The 17,418-nt window shown below is 41.1% G+C and overlaps 1 protein-coding gene across 9 annotated transcripts in view; it reads right to left on the reverse strand.

Moving 5' to 3' along the window:
• COL13A1 (collagen type XIII alpha 1 chain) overlaps nucleotides 1-17,418 on the reverse strand; it is a 194,051-nt gene that overhangs the window by 58,700 nt on the left and 117,933 nt on the right. For 5 of the 9 annotated variants that reach the window (XM_083614301.1, XM_083614299.1, XM_083614298.1 and 2 more), the window contains 7 exons: nucleotides 13,989-14,024; nucleotides 13,412-13,438; nucleotides 12,461-12,487; nucleotides 7,451-7,477; nucleotides 7,319-7,345; nucleotides 6,855-6,881; nucleotides 1,662-1,727 (listed from right to left, as the gene is read on the reverse strand). In XM_083614301.1, the coding sequence (XP_083470427.1) occupies nucleotides 1,662-1,727; nucleotides 6,855-6,881; nucleotides 7,319-7,345; nucleotides 7,451-7,477; nucleotides 12,461-12,487; nucleotides 13,412-13,438; nucleotides 13,989-14,024 (237 nt within the window). Of the gene's footprint in view, nucleotides 1-1,661; nucleotides 1,728-4,789; nucleotides 4,847-6,854; nucleotides 6,882-7,318; nucleotides 7,346-7,450; nucleotides 7,478-12,460; nucleotides 12,488-13,411; nucleotides 13,439-13,988; nucleotides 14,025-17,418 lie in introns of all 9 variants that reach the window. The other 4 variants (XM_083614303.1, XM_083614306.1, XM_083614304.1 and 1 more) reach the window with 1 other exon arrangement.

The raw sequence follows: 17,418 nt of genomic DNA on the forward strand, positions 1-17,418 counted from the left end.
ATTATTATTACTATCTCCACTGAATATTGCTCCTTCCTAACAGAATGCAAAATAGAATGTATGAAGTAAGAACCCTGGTTGCATCTGCTTTTTCTCTACCCAACCTTCACTATGTCCTGAATTCCAGCCGTCTGTTTCATTGACTTCCCTGTTGTTGTTTTTTACACCCAGCCAAAGTGGTTGTGTGAGATAGCCTGCAGTGAACTCTAACAGAACATTAAATCCACACACAATGAAACCACTTGGTGCTTAGCAAAACTTTAAAAAAAATTATATAGCTCCAATTAATGGTTAAAAATAGGCATGTGACATCCGATAAGTATGGCGTTTGATCTCTGACTTACTCCCTCCATCCAGTTACATTCCAGATGAATCCTAGAGGGCCATTCCAGGCTAAAAGTATTCATAAGCATACCATAATGCCACAGTAACAAGAGGCTTTGTGTGGGTTGGCATCTCACTATAGAGAACTCTTGCTGAGATGAACCATCTGCACTTATCTACACAAACACACATAATACTGTCCTCAAACAAAGCCAAGGGCACTGCGGCTGTATCCTCTGAAGGATGTTGTAGGCAGCTGAGCCAGTACTTGCCAAATGCCCATGTATAAATCTCCATAGATATACAAGCTAATTCATTCCAGTGCCTTCATTCAAAGTGACATAGCTATCTCTAGAGGAGTTGAAGAGATCGTCAGCAGAGGTTCCTTTACTGTTAGTGCTACAGTCTGTCTGTCTGTCTGGGAAGTCAAAGGGTGTTTGCTGTGGCTGCAATCAGGATATTATTTTGTGTGGCAACTGTGTTTAGTAAAGTTACACTGACCTATCAAAACCAACACTTTCCACAGTAAACATATTAAGTGTAGACACTCGCAGAGGAGCCATGACCAGTCTGGTGTCCATGACACAAATCCTCAGGTATTTAGAGATGGGTGCCTGTTTGTCACACTTTGCCAGACCTTGAGAACGTCTGATCTAGGAAGCTGAAAACAGCCACCCTACAAGGTGTTGTGGTGTTCTAGGTGCTTAACAGTCCCCTTGTTTTTAAAGATCTAGACAGTTTGCTGAGCCTCTGGGTTACCATACACTACATTCTGCTTGATAGGTCCCAGGTTGTGCAAACTTGCCTTAAAATACATGTTTACATGTTTACTGCAGGCGATACCTGCATGACACCAGTGCATGGTCTCGTGGTAAACACAGCCTCAATATAATGCATGCAGGGCTCTTAGATTCAGTTCTCCTTCAGATATTCTATAGTACTGCAAGGGGAGGTCATTTGCTCTCTCTCCAAGAAAAAAAAGCAATCCTTTTCTTTAAGTATATCCTGTGAAAACCTTGTTCTTCCTCAATAACACTCTTTCTTGCAGCATCTTGTGTGGCCCTGAAATCAGATCATCAGGAGAAGCAGCCAAAATATTTCTGTTCATGCTTAGCTGCTTAAACTGAGAGCGCAAGCACACAAGTGAACTAAAACCAGCTTGTAGGGTCATTTCTGATGTACAGGCATGTCAAATGGTGGATAAAACTGACTCTCTAAAGAGATCCCTGCTTCTTCTAGTTTTCATGAAACCCTCTTTAAGGAAGAAAGGAAGCTGATTAATCGCCAGTCTCTGAATGAAAAGAAAATAATTAAAACCAGGAAAAGAAGAAGGATACCTGGAAGGTGCGTCTCTTTATGACTGGGGGTGGAGCCAGCCGCACTGAATTGAGAAGAGGCAACAGCTGAAGAAGACCGAGCCAGGAGGTCACAGGGCAAGGGCCAAAGGTCACAAGGCAAAGGAGGTCAGTAGGGCATCAAAAGTCATACAGAACAGCCAATGAAGAAAATGGAAAGGGGGTGGGGAAGGAAAACAATGAAAGGATGTAATGAAAGTAAGTCACAGTTCAGAGACAAGAATGAAGGGCAATGGAAAAGGTATCTGTCATTGGGAACCTTTTGGCAAGCCTCTTGAGCTCTTCTATGTTCCATTTTAATATTTTGAACATAGGCTTTGGTTTTATTCTTCAGAGTACTCTGGTTTTTTTTTAAAATACTTTCTAGTTATATAACATGGAAGAGAAGCTGATTATGCTGTCACCTTCTGCTGTGTATCATTGCAACTAAGCATAGCACTTGCTACCCTCCACACCTGTAGTCTCTAGGCAGAGTACTTCTACTCTAAATTTGCTTCTTGACTTGTTATTTGCACTTCTCTGTTTGCATCGTATTCTTCTCTTTACTTCACCCAAAGTCTCCATTCCTCACTGGTTGTTTTTGTGCTCTCCTTATTACCAGATATAGTTCATTTCTTGACCATTCTTTTTTGTTGCTAGCTAATTCCATAGCAAATTTGCTAATCACCGCAAAAGCTATTCTGATTACAACAGATATTCTCAGCAAACCATTTTTCATCCCTTAGATAGGCCAAACTGTATTAGAGAAAACTAGTCGTTATAGTAAAAGAAGTGTGCCTGCTTTTTTAAAACACCTCCCCCCCCCGTGAAAATGGATATGAAGAAGGCATCTTTTAAATTTCTGAAGGGATGAGTGCAGAATAACTTGAAGACTTCATTCCTACAAGGAATCCAGCTCTACATCTTGGCAGAAGTTTCACTCCCTGCCAAGTCCAACTATAGGAGATTTTTCTCAGAACTCATTCCTTCAGTGTTCCAAACATGAGCTTCACATGGAGGTCATTTCACTCCTCAGTTTTACCATACCTGACCTCACAAAAGTAATTAGTATGCATGAGATGCATTTCTAATTTCAGCACCTTTCCAAAGTTTACTCCACATCATTCTACCTTGCGTGTGTGAGCGTGTGTATGTCTTGCCTCACAGCTGTCTCTATGCGTGTCCATTTTAAATCCAAAGCCATGTGTTCCATGCTACAGATATCCATTCCACCTCACAAAAATGGCTCCAGGAAAACAAACATATCTATGCATATCTATGCATATCCTGCCTGCCAAATATTCAATGAACTGTTCCAACCGCTGCATATGCTTATCCTCACTCTACAACTAGAATCACTCCTGATTTTCACTAGTATATGTGCAAGAACAATCAGGTCTTGCTAAAGCTCAAAAATGCAGATGCCTGTAATTTCTTTTGAGGCTGAGAGGTATGCCTGCAGGTCTCCCATGACAGCAACTGTGTACACTTCAGAGAGTACACTTTCTTCCCCTTATTTATGGCTGCTTGCTCTTTAGTGCAGGCCAAGTTCCAGTCTTGTTGCAAAACTGAAATGTCATCACAATATTGCAGCACTGCAACCCAGTCATTCTGGGCAGCTTGTTAAAAATAGAAGATGTGTTGTGGTGGTAAAATTGGAAGAGCAATGGTTGGATTAAGAAGGCCACAATCAACAGCAAATCCAAAGACCACAGAGGGGCTCAGTCTGTGAATCACAGAAAAAGACACTGCACATTCCCTGTAATTCTTAAGAGGCGACAAAGTCAGCTGAATTTTGGGAAGCTGTAGCCCTCTTCAGGTGTTTTTCTCCACACAATCTCTGTTGTGCAGAAAAAGACACACACAGCAGAGCCACGTGTGCTTCCTCTGCCCCCACCACAACACCACACATCTGCCTGTCCCCGGCACCATCAACATGTTGGGGGAAGATCTAAAGCAGGGTGGGAACTGCCTGACAAGCACACAGGCTGCCCTGTGAGTTGGAACCCTGAGTGCTCCTGAAGGCAGCCTCTGCATGCTCAGCAGGCATATCCCCTTCAGACATTCCCCCAATGTATCAACACTGTGGGGACAGTATAGGGTGCGGTGATGCATGCAGACAAACACATGCAGCCCCACTAGTTCTCTTTATGTGACTGAGACAGTACGGAGATAAACACCTGAATAGGATTTTCATATTCCATCTGTTCTGTTCTGTTCTGAGGTGTTGGATTTGAGCAAACATGAGGAAGATTTGGAATGCCATCCTTAGGTCCAGCTGTTTTCTTCTGATGTCTCACCTTTCCTAATAAGAAGCATGGGAGTATCTAGGGCAGGTATGAGGAAAATGTGGCCTGCCAGATGATGCTGATCTCCAAACTCTTATCAGCCCTGGTCAGTCAGGAATGAGGGGAGTTGTAGTCCAGAAACATTAGGAAAGCCACAGGTTGCCCGTTCCTAGCTCAGCTGTTAGAGCATGGTGCCGATAATGCTAAGGTTGCAGGTTCAATCCCCATATAGGGCAATTGCATATTCCTGCATTTCAGGGGGATGGACTAGATGATCCTGAAGGTCCCTTCCAACTCTATGATTCTATGATCTAGGAGTGCCTTTCACATGTCTTATAATCAACTGTGAAATTGCTCAGTAGAAGGGACTCCTCTTGAGGCAAGATCTAAAAACACAGACAAGGCAAAAATAGTGCTGATCAGTTTAAACCTTCAAAATCTCGAGTTGGGCTGGGAATGAAACCCTGGGGAACTGCTGCCAGCCAGTGTAGATAGTGCTGAGCTATATGGAACAGTGGCCTGGCTCAGTATGGCAGCTTCCTATGTTCCTAAATAAATCTTGAGATGACAGTCATTAACGACTATTGGAAGTTGAGCTCAGGATAGTTCAGATGGCATGACTATGATATACAGAATGTTTTTCTTTACATCATTTGCCTTTTCCCACAGTGAAAAACTGAAGTCTGATGGTAGCATATATTTTACACATTTTCCTTTATTGGAGGGGAGGGGGTAGCATCCCGCAGGTATGTTATTGGATCTTTTGCCACTGAGAACTTGCAATATTGGATTCATCTCCTTGGCCTTTTGCAACAGGACCAGTTAAACCCTTTCCCCACAAACCTTCAGTGTAAGGATCTGATTAGAACGCAGGGCTGCAAGTGTGGTGCTTAGGTATTCCTAGGGGGACAGTGGAGACAGAGCAACACAGAGCTGGGTCAATTTGATTCTCTATACCATCAGCAGCAAAATGAATTTCACCAACTCCTAAATCCAGTCCGAAGACAACTTGCAACCCCTGCCCAACCCTGTTGCCTTTTTTACCTGTTTCAGTTACCTCATCTGTCCTCAAGGCTTGCATTGTGCAACGCATACATAACCTCTTGATGCATTCATTTCCTTCGTTGAGAGCACAGTATCAGCTTTCCTAATTTGTTGCTCGACAAACAGGCTAGGGAACTACATAACAGTGGGGCTGGATTCTCAGCCCTTGCTTCACTGACAGTGGTAGAGGAGGGAAACCCAGGCCAAAAAATCAGTTCATATGCCACAGACACAACGGTAAGAAACCCATTATTCGGAAATCCTAAGCAAGCTAAAACAAGTATCTGGGCTATTCCTTCCTCTTTTTGGAAAAGAATATAAGTTTGTTATTATGGAACAAAGAAATTAAATGCCTTCCTTTAAGATCCATGGGGGGGGGACGACACACCTTACCGTTGATAATTTGCAAAGTATTGCTGCCTTTGAGGGCAACGCTTAACAAAGATGGAAATTGTGACCAGTGCCCTGAGTCCATCCAAGATTTCCAGGCAGCAGGATAGGCCTAATCTTCTTGTCTAGCACCTCTCAAAGTTCAAAAATCATGAATCTGCTTAACAGCTTTTTAAAAAAGCATAACTTTTTTAATGACTTTAAGAAATCATTTGGCTCTGAAGTCTTCAAGAACATTTTTGGTATCATCTTGAGGCCCAGTGTTGTTTTTAAAAAGAAAACGAAAACCTTTAAGTTCCTATAATTTTAATTAGAGTTGGAAGCTAAAATCTCAAGCTTTGCTGGCTGCGGCTCAACTCTCAGGTTCCTCACCCCCAGAAACAAAACATAGGCTGCCGGTTAGTATAGAATGTAGCAGAGGAAGGCTCAAGGCATACTCCCGTTGCAAAGCTTTGCCAGAGCTTCTCCACCTTAATCTATTTGCTCATAGGGTGTGGATCATTATTATATTTCCTCTTATTATGTAGATCTCCTGTAGCTGAAAGCACCATCTGAGATGGGAAGGTATAATTTCTTAAATAACAATTCCAAATATCCAACAGAGACAGTAAGCCACACTATTTTTTTCTTTGTGATCGTATGGTATGGCCAAGTCCTCTTTACCCCTGATTAGTTTCTCAGTGTTTTAATAGTCTGTGGACCCTCCTTTTCATCTTGATCAGCACTGGGAGAACTTGCAAGGGAGTGCAGCTGAACTCAGAGCATTGCTCAGGCAAACTATGCTTCTAACTTAAAAATAAAAAGCCCATAGCAATTGACTGACACTGCTTTTCTAAATAAATATACTTGGCTCTCTGTTGTTGTAATTATATAGGCCAGAACACTCAGCCAATCAGCCAGCCTTTGTTCCCTGCATTCTTCTGCCTCAGATGCCTCTAAAAGGGTCATTATCTGCATCCTGTCATCACTCAGGATCCTGGACAAACAGAACATCTATCACTCTCTGGGATAAGGGCCAGATTTTAGGTATATTTATTAGGAGACTTCTCAAATGCTGAATATGAAGTATTTAAACCTGTGTCCCTATAATAATTTCAGCCCCAATGTATGCCTTTCTAGCTGAGATTTCTGCATTGCAGGGGGTTGGACTAGATGACCCTCAAGGTCCCTTCCAACTTTACAATTCTATGGTTCTAATGCAGAGAAACTGGGCAGAGCAATCCTAACTGGCAGATCTGCTAGCCAGATGGAGAAATTGGTGAAATGTTTCCCAGAAAACTCTGCACTTACTGTATCTGCCAATAGTCAGGTAATAAAATATCTATGTGGATGGGGGGTGGGTGAGGAAAGGACTGCAAGAGCCAGTGATGAACTCTAAGAACTCTTGGTTCTATATTTCCATAAAAGCCATCCAAATAAACAAGGGTTAATATGCAAGGGTCACTTTACAAACAAAATAGAAGAGTCTGCTTACCCTGTGTGGATAATCTCCACATTGACCCTGCAAAAGTAGGAGATTAAAAGAAAATAGTTTACATCATGAATGCTGTAACCAAAATAGATTCGTGGAGACAGGTTCATAGCAGGTGCATTGCTGACTTGAATGCATCCATGTCAGTGAGGATAATGCTGATTTAAGCATCCCGTGGACTGGACTTTGTCTATGGATTCAAATGTGCAAAGGTGACATTATTTTCAAAAGCAACTGTGATATTGAGACTATTGATTCAGGGTACATGAATAACCTGGAGTTCCAGGTTGTTTCAGCTTCCAGTTTCTAGAAAAACCTGTGTTTTAATGTGAGTTAAAATCCTCTTTAAGAGAGCACATGACTATTTTAGCCTGCCTTGAACACAGGTATTTCTAGAAACTGAAACCCAAACCAACATGGAACTCCCTTTTTTACTGTAGGTAGAATGTTAATTCTGCTAAGCTCACCTTTTCTCCTTTTTGTCCAGCGGTTCCCTATAGAAAGTAGAAGACAAATATAGAGTCATGTCGCATATATAATGGTGATAAGGAATGCCAAAAATAAGTGTGAGCAGAAAGTATGTACAAGTAATTACTCACTGGTTGTCCTTTGGGACCAGCTGGGCCCTTTGAGGGGAGGAAAACCCAAGCAGAGGTTACATCAAGTGAAAAACAAAGTGAACAATATGATGAATACGACAGCACATGATGTAAGCTTCAGATAAAACTTTGGCATTACAGACAGGAAACACAGGCAAGCTGTACCCCCTTTTGCGATAATTCTCACCCAAACCTTTTAATTCCATAATCAGGTATCCTTAGGATCCTCCAAGTAACATATCTTAATTGGGCCTGTTACAGATGTCATCTACTCCATGTACAGATGTGGGAAATCTTTCTTTCATGGTGATGTTGCACATCAATTAAATATCCTTACAGCATGTGCAGTTCCCATCAGGAGAGACTATCCACTAGTGACATAGTTACCAGGAACATTCAGCAGTGTGGGCGGTGGGATGCATAGTCTGTAGGAGTAGCACCACCAAAAGTAGGGATAGGGGAGGAATTCAGTTCTATTTGCATTTAAAGACGACAGATTCGCACTTTTCAAAACAATACTGTGTACCGAAATGGATATCCTAAGAAAGTCAGACTTATCTGGATTCTGCACAGCAGTTCTCCAGCCAAACAATGTCTACAAGAATGCACAGACTATGGTAATGTGTGCACATAAATGCATATATTAGTGACAATAAAAAATCAAATATGCATTTTGCTTCGAAAAATGTGCACACTGAGCAAAAATGCATTTAGAATGCACATGAGAAATTTGCACAAAAATGCTGACAAATTTTCTGGAGGACTTAAAAAAATATTCCAGTGTAGAAATGTGGAGACTGAACTTAAGAGTAGAAAAGTGAGAAACTGAAAGATACTGAAATTGACAGATTAACCCATTCCTAATACAGGAAGAGTAAAAGCTTTTTTACACATGGGACAAATAAGTCTAAACTGTCCACTGCTTCTTGCAGAGTGGAGGATGGAATATTAGCTACTTCACAGCAGGGCCCCGAACTGTGAATGACAAGTGTGAAATCCACAATGAGGTGGAGGTCTTATTGTCTTGCCAGCAGGTGGTGGCTCTGGCTCAACACCACTGCACCCCTTAATCTAGTTTGCTAAGGTATGCTGTGACATGTGCACATGTCTGGTGAAATGATCTGGGTGGCTTATAAACAAAAATAACAGGTGCCCAATTAAAAATAAAATCAGCAGCATTAGCCTATTAATTAACTAAAAGAAAGCAACCAAAAAGTAGCAAAACAACAGCAACAACCCACATTCAAAGCACAATAGCGTCCAGCTGCTAGTTGGTTTCCCAAACTTGGTTCTCCAGCTGTGTTGGACTACAACTCCCATCATCCCTACCTAGCAGGACCAAGTGGCCTGGGATGATGGGAATTGTAGTCCAAAAACAGCTGGAGACCCAAGTTTGGGAAAGACTGAGTTAGACTAATAAAAATCAGGCCATGATGTGAGATGTATGCTAAATGTCTTTTTCACCTTCTCTTCAAAGATAAGATAGTGCTGACATGTGAAGAGGGACCTGCATACATTTTTACAGCAACAACAGGGTATGGCATACCTCTCATTTGCACACTATTCTGTGATATTTTGGCATACCTCTGATGCCCATTATGGATACAGCTCTCTGAGGAAAAGTGATGGAGAAGTCAATCGAAGCACAGTCATAGGCTTTAGCCTATTTTAAATCTCTTGTGCTTGGCCTCTTCCTTTCTGGTGTTTGGGATGCACTGAAAATATGCCTGGTGGAGACTTGCTCCACTTGTGACTCAGTGAGCTGAACACAGGCCACCAGAGGCTCAATAAAACTGTCTTTGGCGCCTGCCTGGAGCTTCCCTCCCTCCCCCCCCCAAAAAGCATTTTGGTTTTCTCAAACACCTGGCTGGCCCACATAACACATGCCTGGTGGGCTGTGTTGACTTAGAGGGTCACAAAATATGTGCATAACGCCTCAAAAACTTAATTTAAAAGAAAATCTCACAATCAATTCATCAGATACAGAAAGCACAGCATGTTTCAGCATCTGCCTGCAACAAATAATGTAGTGAAAATATACTATATTAACAGAGTGACAATTAATTTGAACAGTGGGGTTAAATTGGAATTCTGTAGGCTCTGGGCCAAAGCAAGCAGAAGCTTGCCAGACCACAGGCCTGTAGTATTTGATAGATTGTAGGGTGGGATTATTTCATTAACTCAGAGAGGAAGCAAAGTATACACTATATCCTGTGGTTCGCTCTGCTTTAGACACAGGGTAAAACTCCAGCTTCGTAGAAAATAAAAGCATGACTTGAGCAATCCAGCAATCGAAGCATACACTGAAATGAGATACTTTGTAAAGCAGGGCCAATACACACAGGGTGGCAGCAGAATTAACAAGGTGGATAAAATTTATGGACCAGGAATTTAGTATGTGAGAGTGTGTCCAGTTACAAGCAAGATAGGCTAAATGGCCTGTATCTGGCTATTACTAACTCTGCTTTCCAAGTTATTGACTTGAATAATTTTGTGAACAGTTGATTTTCAAAACTGTGTGGGTTCCCTGACAAGTATTTTTAAAAAAAGAAATCTGGATAATGAAAACAGGATATCCTAACACAGTTTCTCAGCACTCAGCCCCATTCATCTCAAACAGCACAGTCCGTCCCCCCCCCCATCCTTCTATTAAGTACATGTTAAGTTGGATGGAGGAGGGGTGGAGTGATGTGGAGCTACCACCTGATGGTGAAACAATCAGATGACCCAGTTCACCGTGCATTTCAGACTTGCCAGTCACCCAGCAAATCCTCCTGAAGGTTCTAATTATCCCAGTATAGCTTAAATCTGAAAGGACTTAGCAAAGCAGTCACAACAAGGAACAGTAAGCACAAATGCAAATTAAGCCTTGTTGAGTCATGAAGCTAACTAAATGTATGGTGACTAGCATCATAGAAAGGAGAGATATTGGAGATATTGCGGGTTTGGTCCCAGACCATCAGAATAAAAGTGAATATTGCAAGAAAGCGAGTCACACAATATTTTGGTTTCCCAGTGCATATTAACTGTTATGTTGATACTGTACTGTATTCAATGAAACCAGTGCCTCCTGGCTGCAGGGTCAGGAGGAGAAAAACCTGGCTCCAGTCCTACCCACTCCTGTGGCCAGAAGAGGGACAGCGGCAGTTTGCCTAAAAAATTTCACTTGATATTAGATGTAGTACTGATTTGCCTTTGGTACAGCTACGGATGCAGCTCGATTCCACAAAAATATGGAATCCAGACAAGGATTTGCAGGTCCAGCTATGACAAAATCACTGTACCAGGTATATTCACAAGAATCTGGAGTTCTCTTGCAAATTTAGAGCAAGGATGGGGAATATGAGGCCCAGGGGCACTGCAATATGGCACATGCAACTCTTCCTGGGCCACACATCCTCCTTAGCTGCATCCCTTTCCATCCTTGCTTTGCACCCTTCTTGAGTGTCTCTGTCTGGCTGGAATATGTCCTTGAACAGTTCATGTTTCTTGCTTGGAGAACAGCAAGGGGAGAGAGAGAGAGAGTGTGTGTGTGTGTTGGCATTTGACCCCTGGAAGGTCTCCCAGAAGGTTCTCAAGTTGTGGAAGATTCTCCACACCTGGTTTAGAGACTTCATTGATGCTATAAAGCCATACCACACATGCACAAAGGATTCCTGTGCAGTGGTGATGTCATACCCTACAAATAAAGTGCAGCCTACCTTGGCGTTGCCAGAACCTGCCATATTATGATAAGTTTGGTGGAGGAACAAGGGGAGGAATTCAATGTTGCACTCTTCTAATAGATCTGTCAGTGCAAGTATTTCTGCTTGCCGGACAGAACACCCTCCCCCTTTTATCTTGCATGCATTGCTCCGGGGTTCTCCTGGCCCACCCCCCCACCCCCAGAGCAACAATCTAAATTTTTCTATTGGCGTCATTCTTTCAAAGAGGAATGTCGAAGATCTAGATATCAATAAGAAGTGACAGTGTTTCCCCTATGCAGAGCTTTCTGAGAGCTACGTCTACAGATTATGCCTTCCGCCGTGTCAAATGGTAGAGACAAACAGATACCAGTTTCACAACAGATTTGCATTTGTAATTTAAAGCAGGTGGAGAATGTAATCTGTTATGCACCGAAATGTCCTTTATATGATAGTCCAAGGGAAAAATTATTGAGAAATATTTTGTCTAGTTTAACAACCCATCCTGACCAAAAAATTATGTGTTTTCTCTTTGGAGTTGTTTATCCATTTGTTACATATAGAACTACATTGTATGCTTTAGCTGCAAGCAAACATCTAACAGAAAGAACTAGTGTATTAAAGGAGGCCATGGCTTAGGAGCTTTAAGAGTGTATTTAGTTTAATCTTACCTTGAATTCAGTTTTACTCTAATTATGTTAAAATATTTAATATCATTAGAAGGCACTTTAACTTTCTTATTATACAATGCTTTTATTGTTTAGGGATTGGAATTTTTTTGAGTTTATTTTTAAAGTGGTCAAGGCTAGTACAATAAATTTGTTGATGATGACCCAATAACCTAGTGCTGCTTACGGGGGTGGGGTGGGGGGTGGAGGTCTTATTTACAAATTTGCCAGCAGAAATCACTTTCCTGCTTTCATTGCTAGAGTAGGAAGAGAAAAGAATGGGAGATCTATTCCAGGTAGGGCTGCCATATGTCCGGAATTTCCCGGACACAGCTGGGATTTGTCCTTCGAAAATGGTGTCCTGGTGGAATTTTCAGAAACTGGTTAAAATGTCCAGGAAAACCCAGGCGTATGGCAGCCCATATTGGAAGTGTTGCATTTTTGGTGAATTTCTGCAAAAACACAAAACCAAAAAAAAAAAGCTTTAAAACTCAGCAACCTTTGTGTCCAGATTTTCACTTATTGAAATATGGCAACCCAAGTTCCATTTTGAAATGAGGACCCCACAAACCCGCCCTGGCAGTCTTGCCCTTTTACAAGCTTGAAAGTCTCCAGCTCGACCCAGCATATTGCACAGAAATAGATTAAAGTCTTATTACCACTTCTCCCTTCTGTCCAGGTTGCCCCTGAAATGGAAAGGAAGACTGCATCAGGGGTGGCCATTCTAGTTACTAGGACATTTTGAAGCCTCAGACTTCTGCAATTGTCATTACCGTTTAGTCATGTGTTCTCCTGTTGCTTTCCTACAGCAATGGTTTTCTCATGGTTTGGACATCTAAAGCCCTAAGTGGTTTGGGATCATGTTATCTGAAGGGCTGCCTGCAAGTGGATGAGCCTGCTGAAGAATTGAAATGAAAGCTGTGACCCTGCTCTCTTAACTGGCTAGCAAGAGCCATTAAGCTGGCAGGTAGCAGGAACAGGGCTTTCTTAAAGGTGGCCCCACACATTTGGAACTCACTCCTCACAGAGATACATAAAGCTGGCCTCTTGCAGTAGGGCCCAAATTTCGGGCAGAGCAGCCTTCCTGACACTGGTTCCTACACAGCCCTGACCTTTCAGCCCCTGTGCCCCTGCAGCAGTGCAAATGTTGAGAGGATGGCTCTACCTCACCACAATGGCCGCCACTGGCCTCATCGCTACTAGTCTTTAAAAGAATTTCTGAAGATATATTTATTCAGGTCTAGTTTTGGCTGAATTGTGATGTGGGTCCATATCTTGTAAGTGTATTTTCCCCCATGTGTCCTGGAAATTGGGTTTTAAAGCTTTCAAAATTTAAACCAACACACATATAAAAATAGAAACACTGGTGTATGATAGGTAGATGTTAAAAAAGTATCCAACTATATAAGTTACATTTCTGACAAGTCTAATTTCTAAGATGTGTCTTTTGGTGGTCTGAACACCAGCACTACTTCACATATATGGATTTGCCCAGAATTATTGAAACAAATGATTGAGAGATAAACATTTTGAAAGTGTTATTGACAGAAAGCTGCTGACTAGGAGTATGAGCAAGAACAAGAGTCAGGGGAGGGGAAATATTCACTTACTGGTTTGCCGTCTAAACCAATCTGACCCTGAAATTAAGACAAAAGAAAAGAGGTGAACAGTTGACTTTTTGTGTAATTCTATACAGGTCTACTCAAAAGCAAGCCCCACTGGGTTGAATAGGGCTTTCTCCCAATAAAGTATGTAGCAATGAAGTCTAAAACAGGCAAATATTCGGACTGTGTTCATAGCCCATATATACAGCCCACAAGACTGAATACCTGACAGGTCTTGGACAGAAAACACAAGGGAGTCTAGTGACTGAAAAAGCATTGCAACAGATCTAGAAATTAGTTCAAATCACAACACGTATTTATAGTTTTATGTTACAGTTTTTGCTTTAATGACTTATTTGTAAGGAAAATATAGGAGATCTCTCTACTTGCAATTTTTTTAAAACAATAAATACATTTTTAATGAAATCAAAGCACTGAATGAAATAGCAATGTCTTTTCTGTGACACAATCCCCAGCCATCCATTTTTAGAACAGATGCGTCAAGAGGCATTTAGTTTAAGGGATGCTGCACTTAGAAATATATCATTCATACATACCAGTATGCATTAGCAGTGCCACTTACCGGAAACCCAGGAAAACCTCTTGTTCCAGGCTGTCCCTGAATAGAATGAAGCGGAAAAAGAGATTAGAAGAAACAGATGAGACAGCAACATGTGTGACTAAATCACTCCATCAGGCCTTGTGATTTCCTACTCTCCATCATTTGCCAGATGAAAATATGTACACTTGTTTTACATGACCTGAGGGATTAGCTCTTGACTGCGGAGAACTAGTACAAAATGAAGCCATTTCTGTGGTGTCTGGAAGCTACCGCAAGTCACTAAATAATATTGGACTCTCTAATCTCAAGTTGCACATTTCTCCACCACTCAGAAAATGCTTCTGTTGATGCTCAGCCACCACAAATCTTTAAATGTTTCAGTAACCTTTTAAGTGTAGTCCCCAATACCTTTATTTCCCTCCCAAAATTACAAGTCTTAGACCTTTAAACATATTGCTAATGCGGCTTCTGTTCCTTCTGCATTTGCTCCCACACTGTTCTGGGCACAGAGAAAGACTTCCATCCATGTGGTTCAGCTTGACTGAGGATATATTTATAAGCTATGCAAATGATAGGTCTTCTATGGGCTGGGCATTGCTTATGTGTCCTGCAAACACACCATGAGGCCAAACCATGTGGGCAACCTATGCCTGAATCAGTGTGGAAAGAACTGCAGAACCTGGAGCAAACACACCAGGAAGGGTGATATGTGCAAATAAGGTCTTGAGCCCAAAGGAAATAAGCAGATGCACAATGGCCAGCCACTTGGAATCCCAACTACATGAAGATCGCTCCATGTGACAAAGTGCTGATGTGAAGCTCCTCACCACATGGATTCAACACTTACTATGCTGATTCCACCACATCACTGTAAACCATCAAACAAAGCAAACTGCCGAGCATGCTCAGTCCTCACTGAATTCTTGAGAATTGACTTTGGCTTTTAAAGATTGTCGAGCTTCTGCAAACTTTGGTCTTCCCATAAGAAGGCTGACAAGTCCTTCTTGCTTCTTGGTGGCTCCATTGTGGCTCCAATCCTGTCAGTGCTTACCACCTGAGCTCACTATTAGAAGGAGGGATGCTAAGAGAAACCTGTGCAAGGTTATCGCAAAGAACCTGGTATTCTACTCCCAAACAGATACAATTATAACTGCTGGAGGATATAACACAAATAACCGGTGTTGAGGAAATTAAAAGGAAAGCAGTTCTGTGGAAGAGACTATGTAATTTCCAATTTCCCTTCAATTGTTCTTCAGCTATAGCCACTCAGGCTGGTTTCACATGAATGATGGGAAATAAAGAGGCCCAGCAGCATTACAGAAGGGTTCGTTTTGAATTCCAGACAGTTTGTCTGAAGTTTCTGAATCAATTACATGTGTGTTATAAATTCAAGCTTGCTCACCAGTCCTTTTGGTGCAGTTTGCAGTGCCTGGGATCACTTTATAGGAATACTTTATATAACCGCATCACAGTGCCATAAAATGAGGCATTTAATGGTGGTCAATCAGCTGTGAGATGTATACTGAGCCTCAAAGATGATGGTGGTCTTGATCACTCAAGCCCAGTTGTCTGGCTTTCATATCTCCTCATTCATTTTACCCATAAGGAAAATGTTGAAGCAAATATGGTTGCCAGAACAGTCCTAAGCAAGGGTGGTATGCAATGCCAACAGGAGATGGAGCAACAAATGTGTACATCCTGTGCCTGTTCCCAGAAGTCCCTTTCTGGTTGTTCCGTGTATTTCAACTGTACCTAGTTTGCGCTTTCACCGTGTAGCTAATTTTATTTTATTTTATTAAAGATATTTATTAAAGTTTTACAAAAACATAAATTTAAAAAGGTCGTATAAAAAGAAAGAAATACAAAAAATACATAAAAAAGAAAAAAGAAGAATAAAAACAAATCCATTTTTTGTAACCCTAACTCATTATCTTATTTCCTTGGCCTCCTCACACCTCCCCTTTTTGTATTCCCATTTAAGTAATCAAATCAGCAAATCCTTACCCTCTTTCGTTTATCTTAACTCTGTATCTTAACATATTATAACTATATTTTCATCCATTATCGATTCAATTTTGCATACTCTTATTAACTTTGTTGCTAATGCCACTTATTTTCAATCCAACATCATTTTAACATTCATTAATTTTACAGTATTTCTGAAGATAGTCTTTAAATTTCTTCCAGTCTTCTTCCACACCGTGTAGCTAATTTTAAGGTTTACTTGCTAAGGGTGCCTGGAAACAATGCTGCCTATTTTTACTTCTCTGATCTGACAATTTTGCAAGTATATATTGGATTTCGAATTTCTGATAAACATCAGTGCTTGGAGACATGTCACAACTCATGACTGGCTAAAATGTTTCTGACACATGTGTTGAAGAGAGAGAGAGAGAGAGAGAGAGAGAGAGAGAGAGAGAGAGAGAGAGAGAAGGTAATGTACATGATATATTAGTGTTTTTTCACTGGACTTGCTCATATTGTTATAAGCATACTCTTCAATAATACAAAACAGTTCATACTTTGGGTGTGTATAGTCTGGAACTTGATTGCTAGTGGCTTATACAAGCCACTGCACGAGTATGTGTGCCATGAACAGTTGTTTCATGTGCTGGCTTACTGCTTTTTTGTTTTAATTGATATTGTGGGTTTAAAAAATTGTGATGTGGTTTTACGGCCATGTTTGCATGTAACACTAAAGTATGGTTTGGCATTACATGCACAAGCATCAGGCTTGCAGACTCCCCCCACCCAATAATAGCCACGAGCATATTGCAGGCATCTGCTTTCACTTTTAAACTAATTAGAACTAATAGTTTTAAACTATGGTTTGTTAATCAGCCATATCACAAACCCTGGTTTGAACCTGGTTTGTTTCAACTAACCATAGGAGGAACAGGGGAGCAAAATGTAAGCCCAAATTCATGTACAGCACACCCATCACTAAACCATTGTTTAGGTCCATTATGTTGTAAATCACTAAGTTCGTAAGCCCACACTAAGAAGGAAGGACACGGATGTAACCGAACAAATAAAAAATAACATCCTCACTCTCTATATAGCACATACATCTATGATAAACACTGCAAGTCTCCAGTTTTCTCTCTTTCACAAGGAAACTGACCCTCTAAAACTTCCCCTGGGACTTCCTAATACTCAGGGAAATGGAGACACCCTTCTTTGTCTAACAGACAAAGAATAGTTACATGCTATTGTTCTACAATCTGATCCAAAGAAACATTCAGTGCTTAGTTACAAGTTTACTCATGTGTGTAAATTGTTTATATAAGCAATTGCTTACATTTATCTCAAATGCTGAACAAAACAAAACAAAATGGGGAAACGATTATAAACTCTTATAGCAGATTTAAGATTGAGAAGAGTCCAGATAAAGGTGCTGAAAATCTCAATCAACCTCTTTCCATTTAATACTTAGCACAATCTAAGACAG

This window comes from Podarcis filfolensis, assembly GCF_964270895.1.
Source record: "Podarcis filfolensis genome assembly, chromosome: 5".
NCBI lineage: Eukaryota > Metazoa > Chordata > Lepidosauria > Squamata > Lacertidae > Podarcis > Podarcis filfolensis.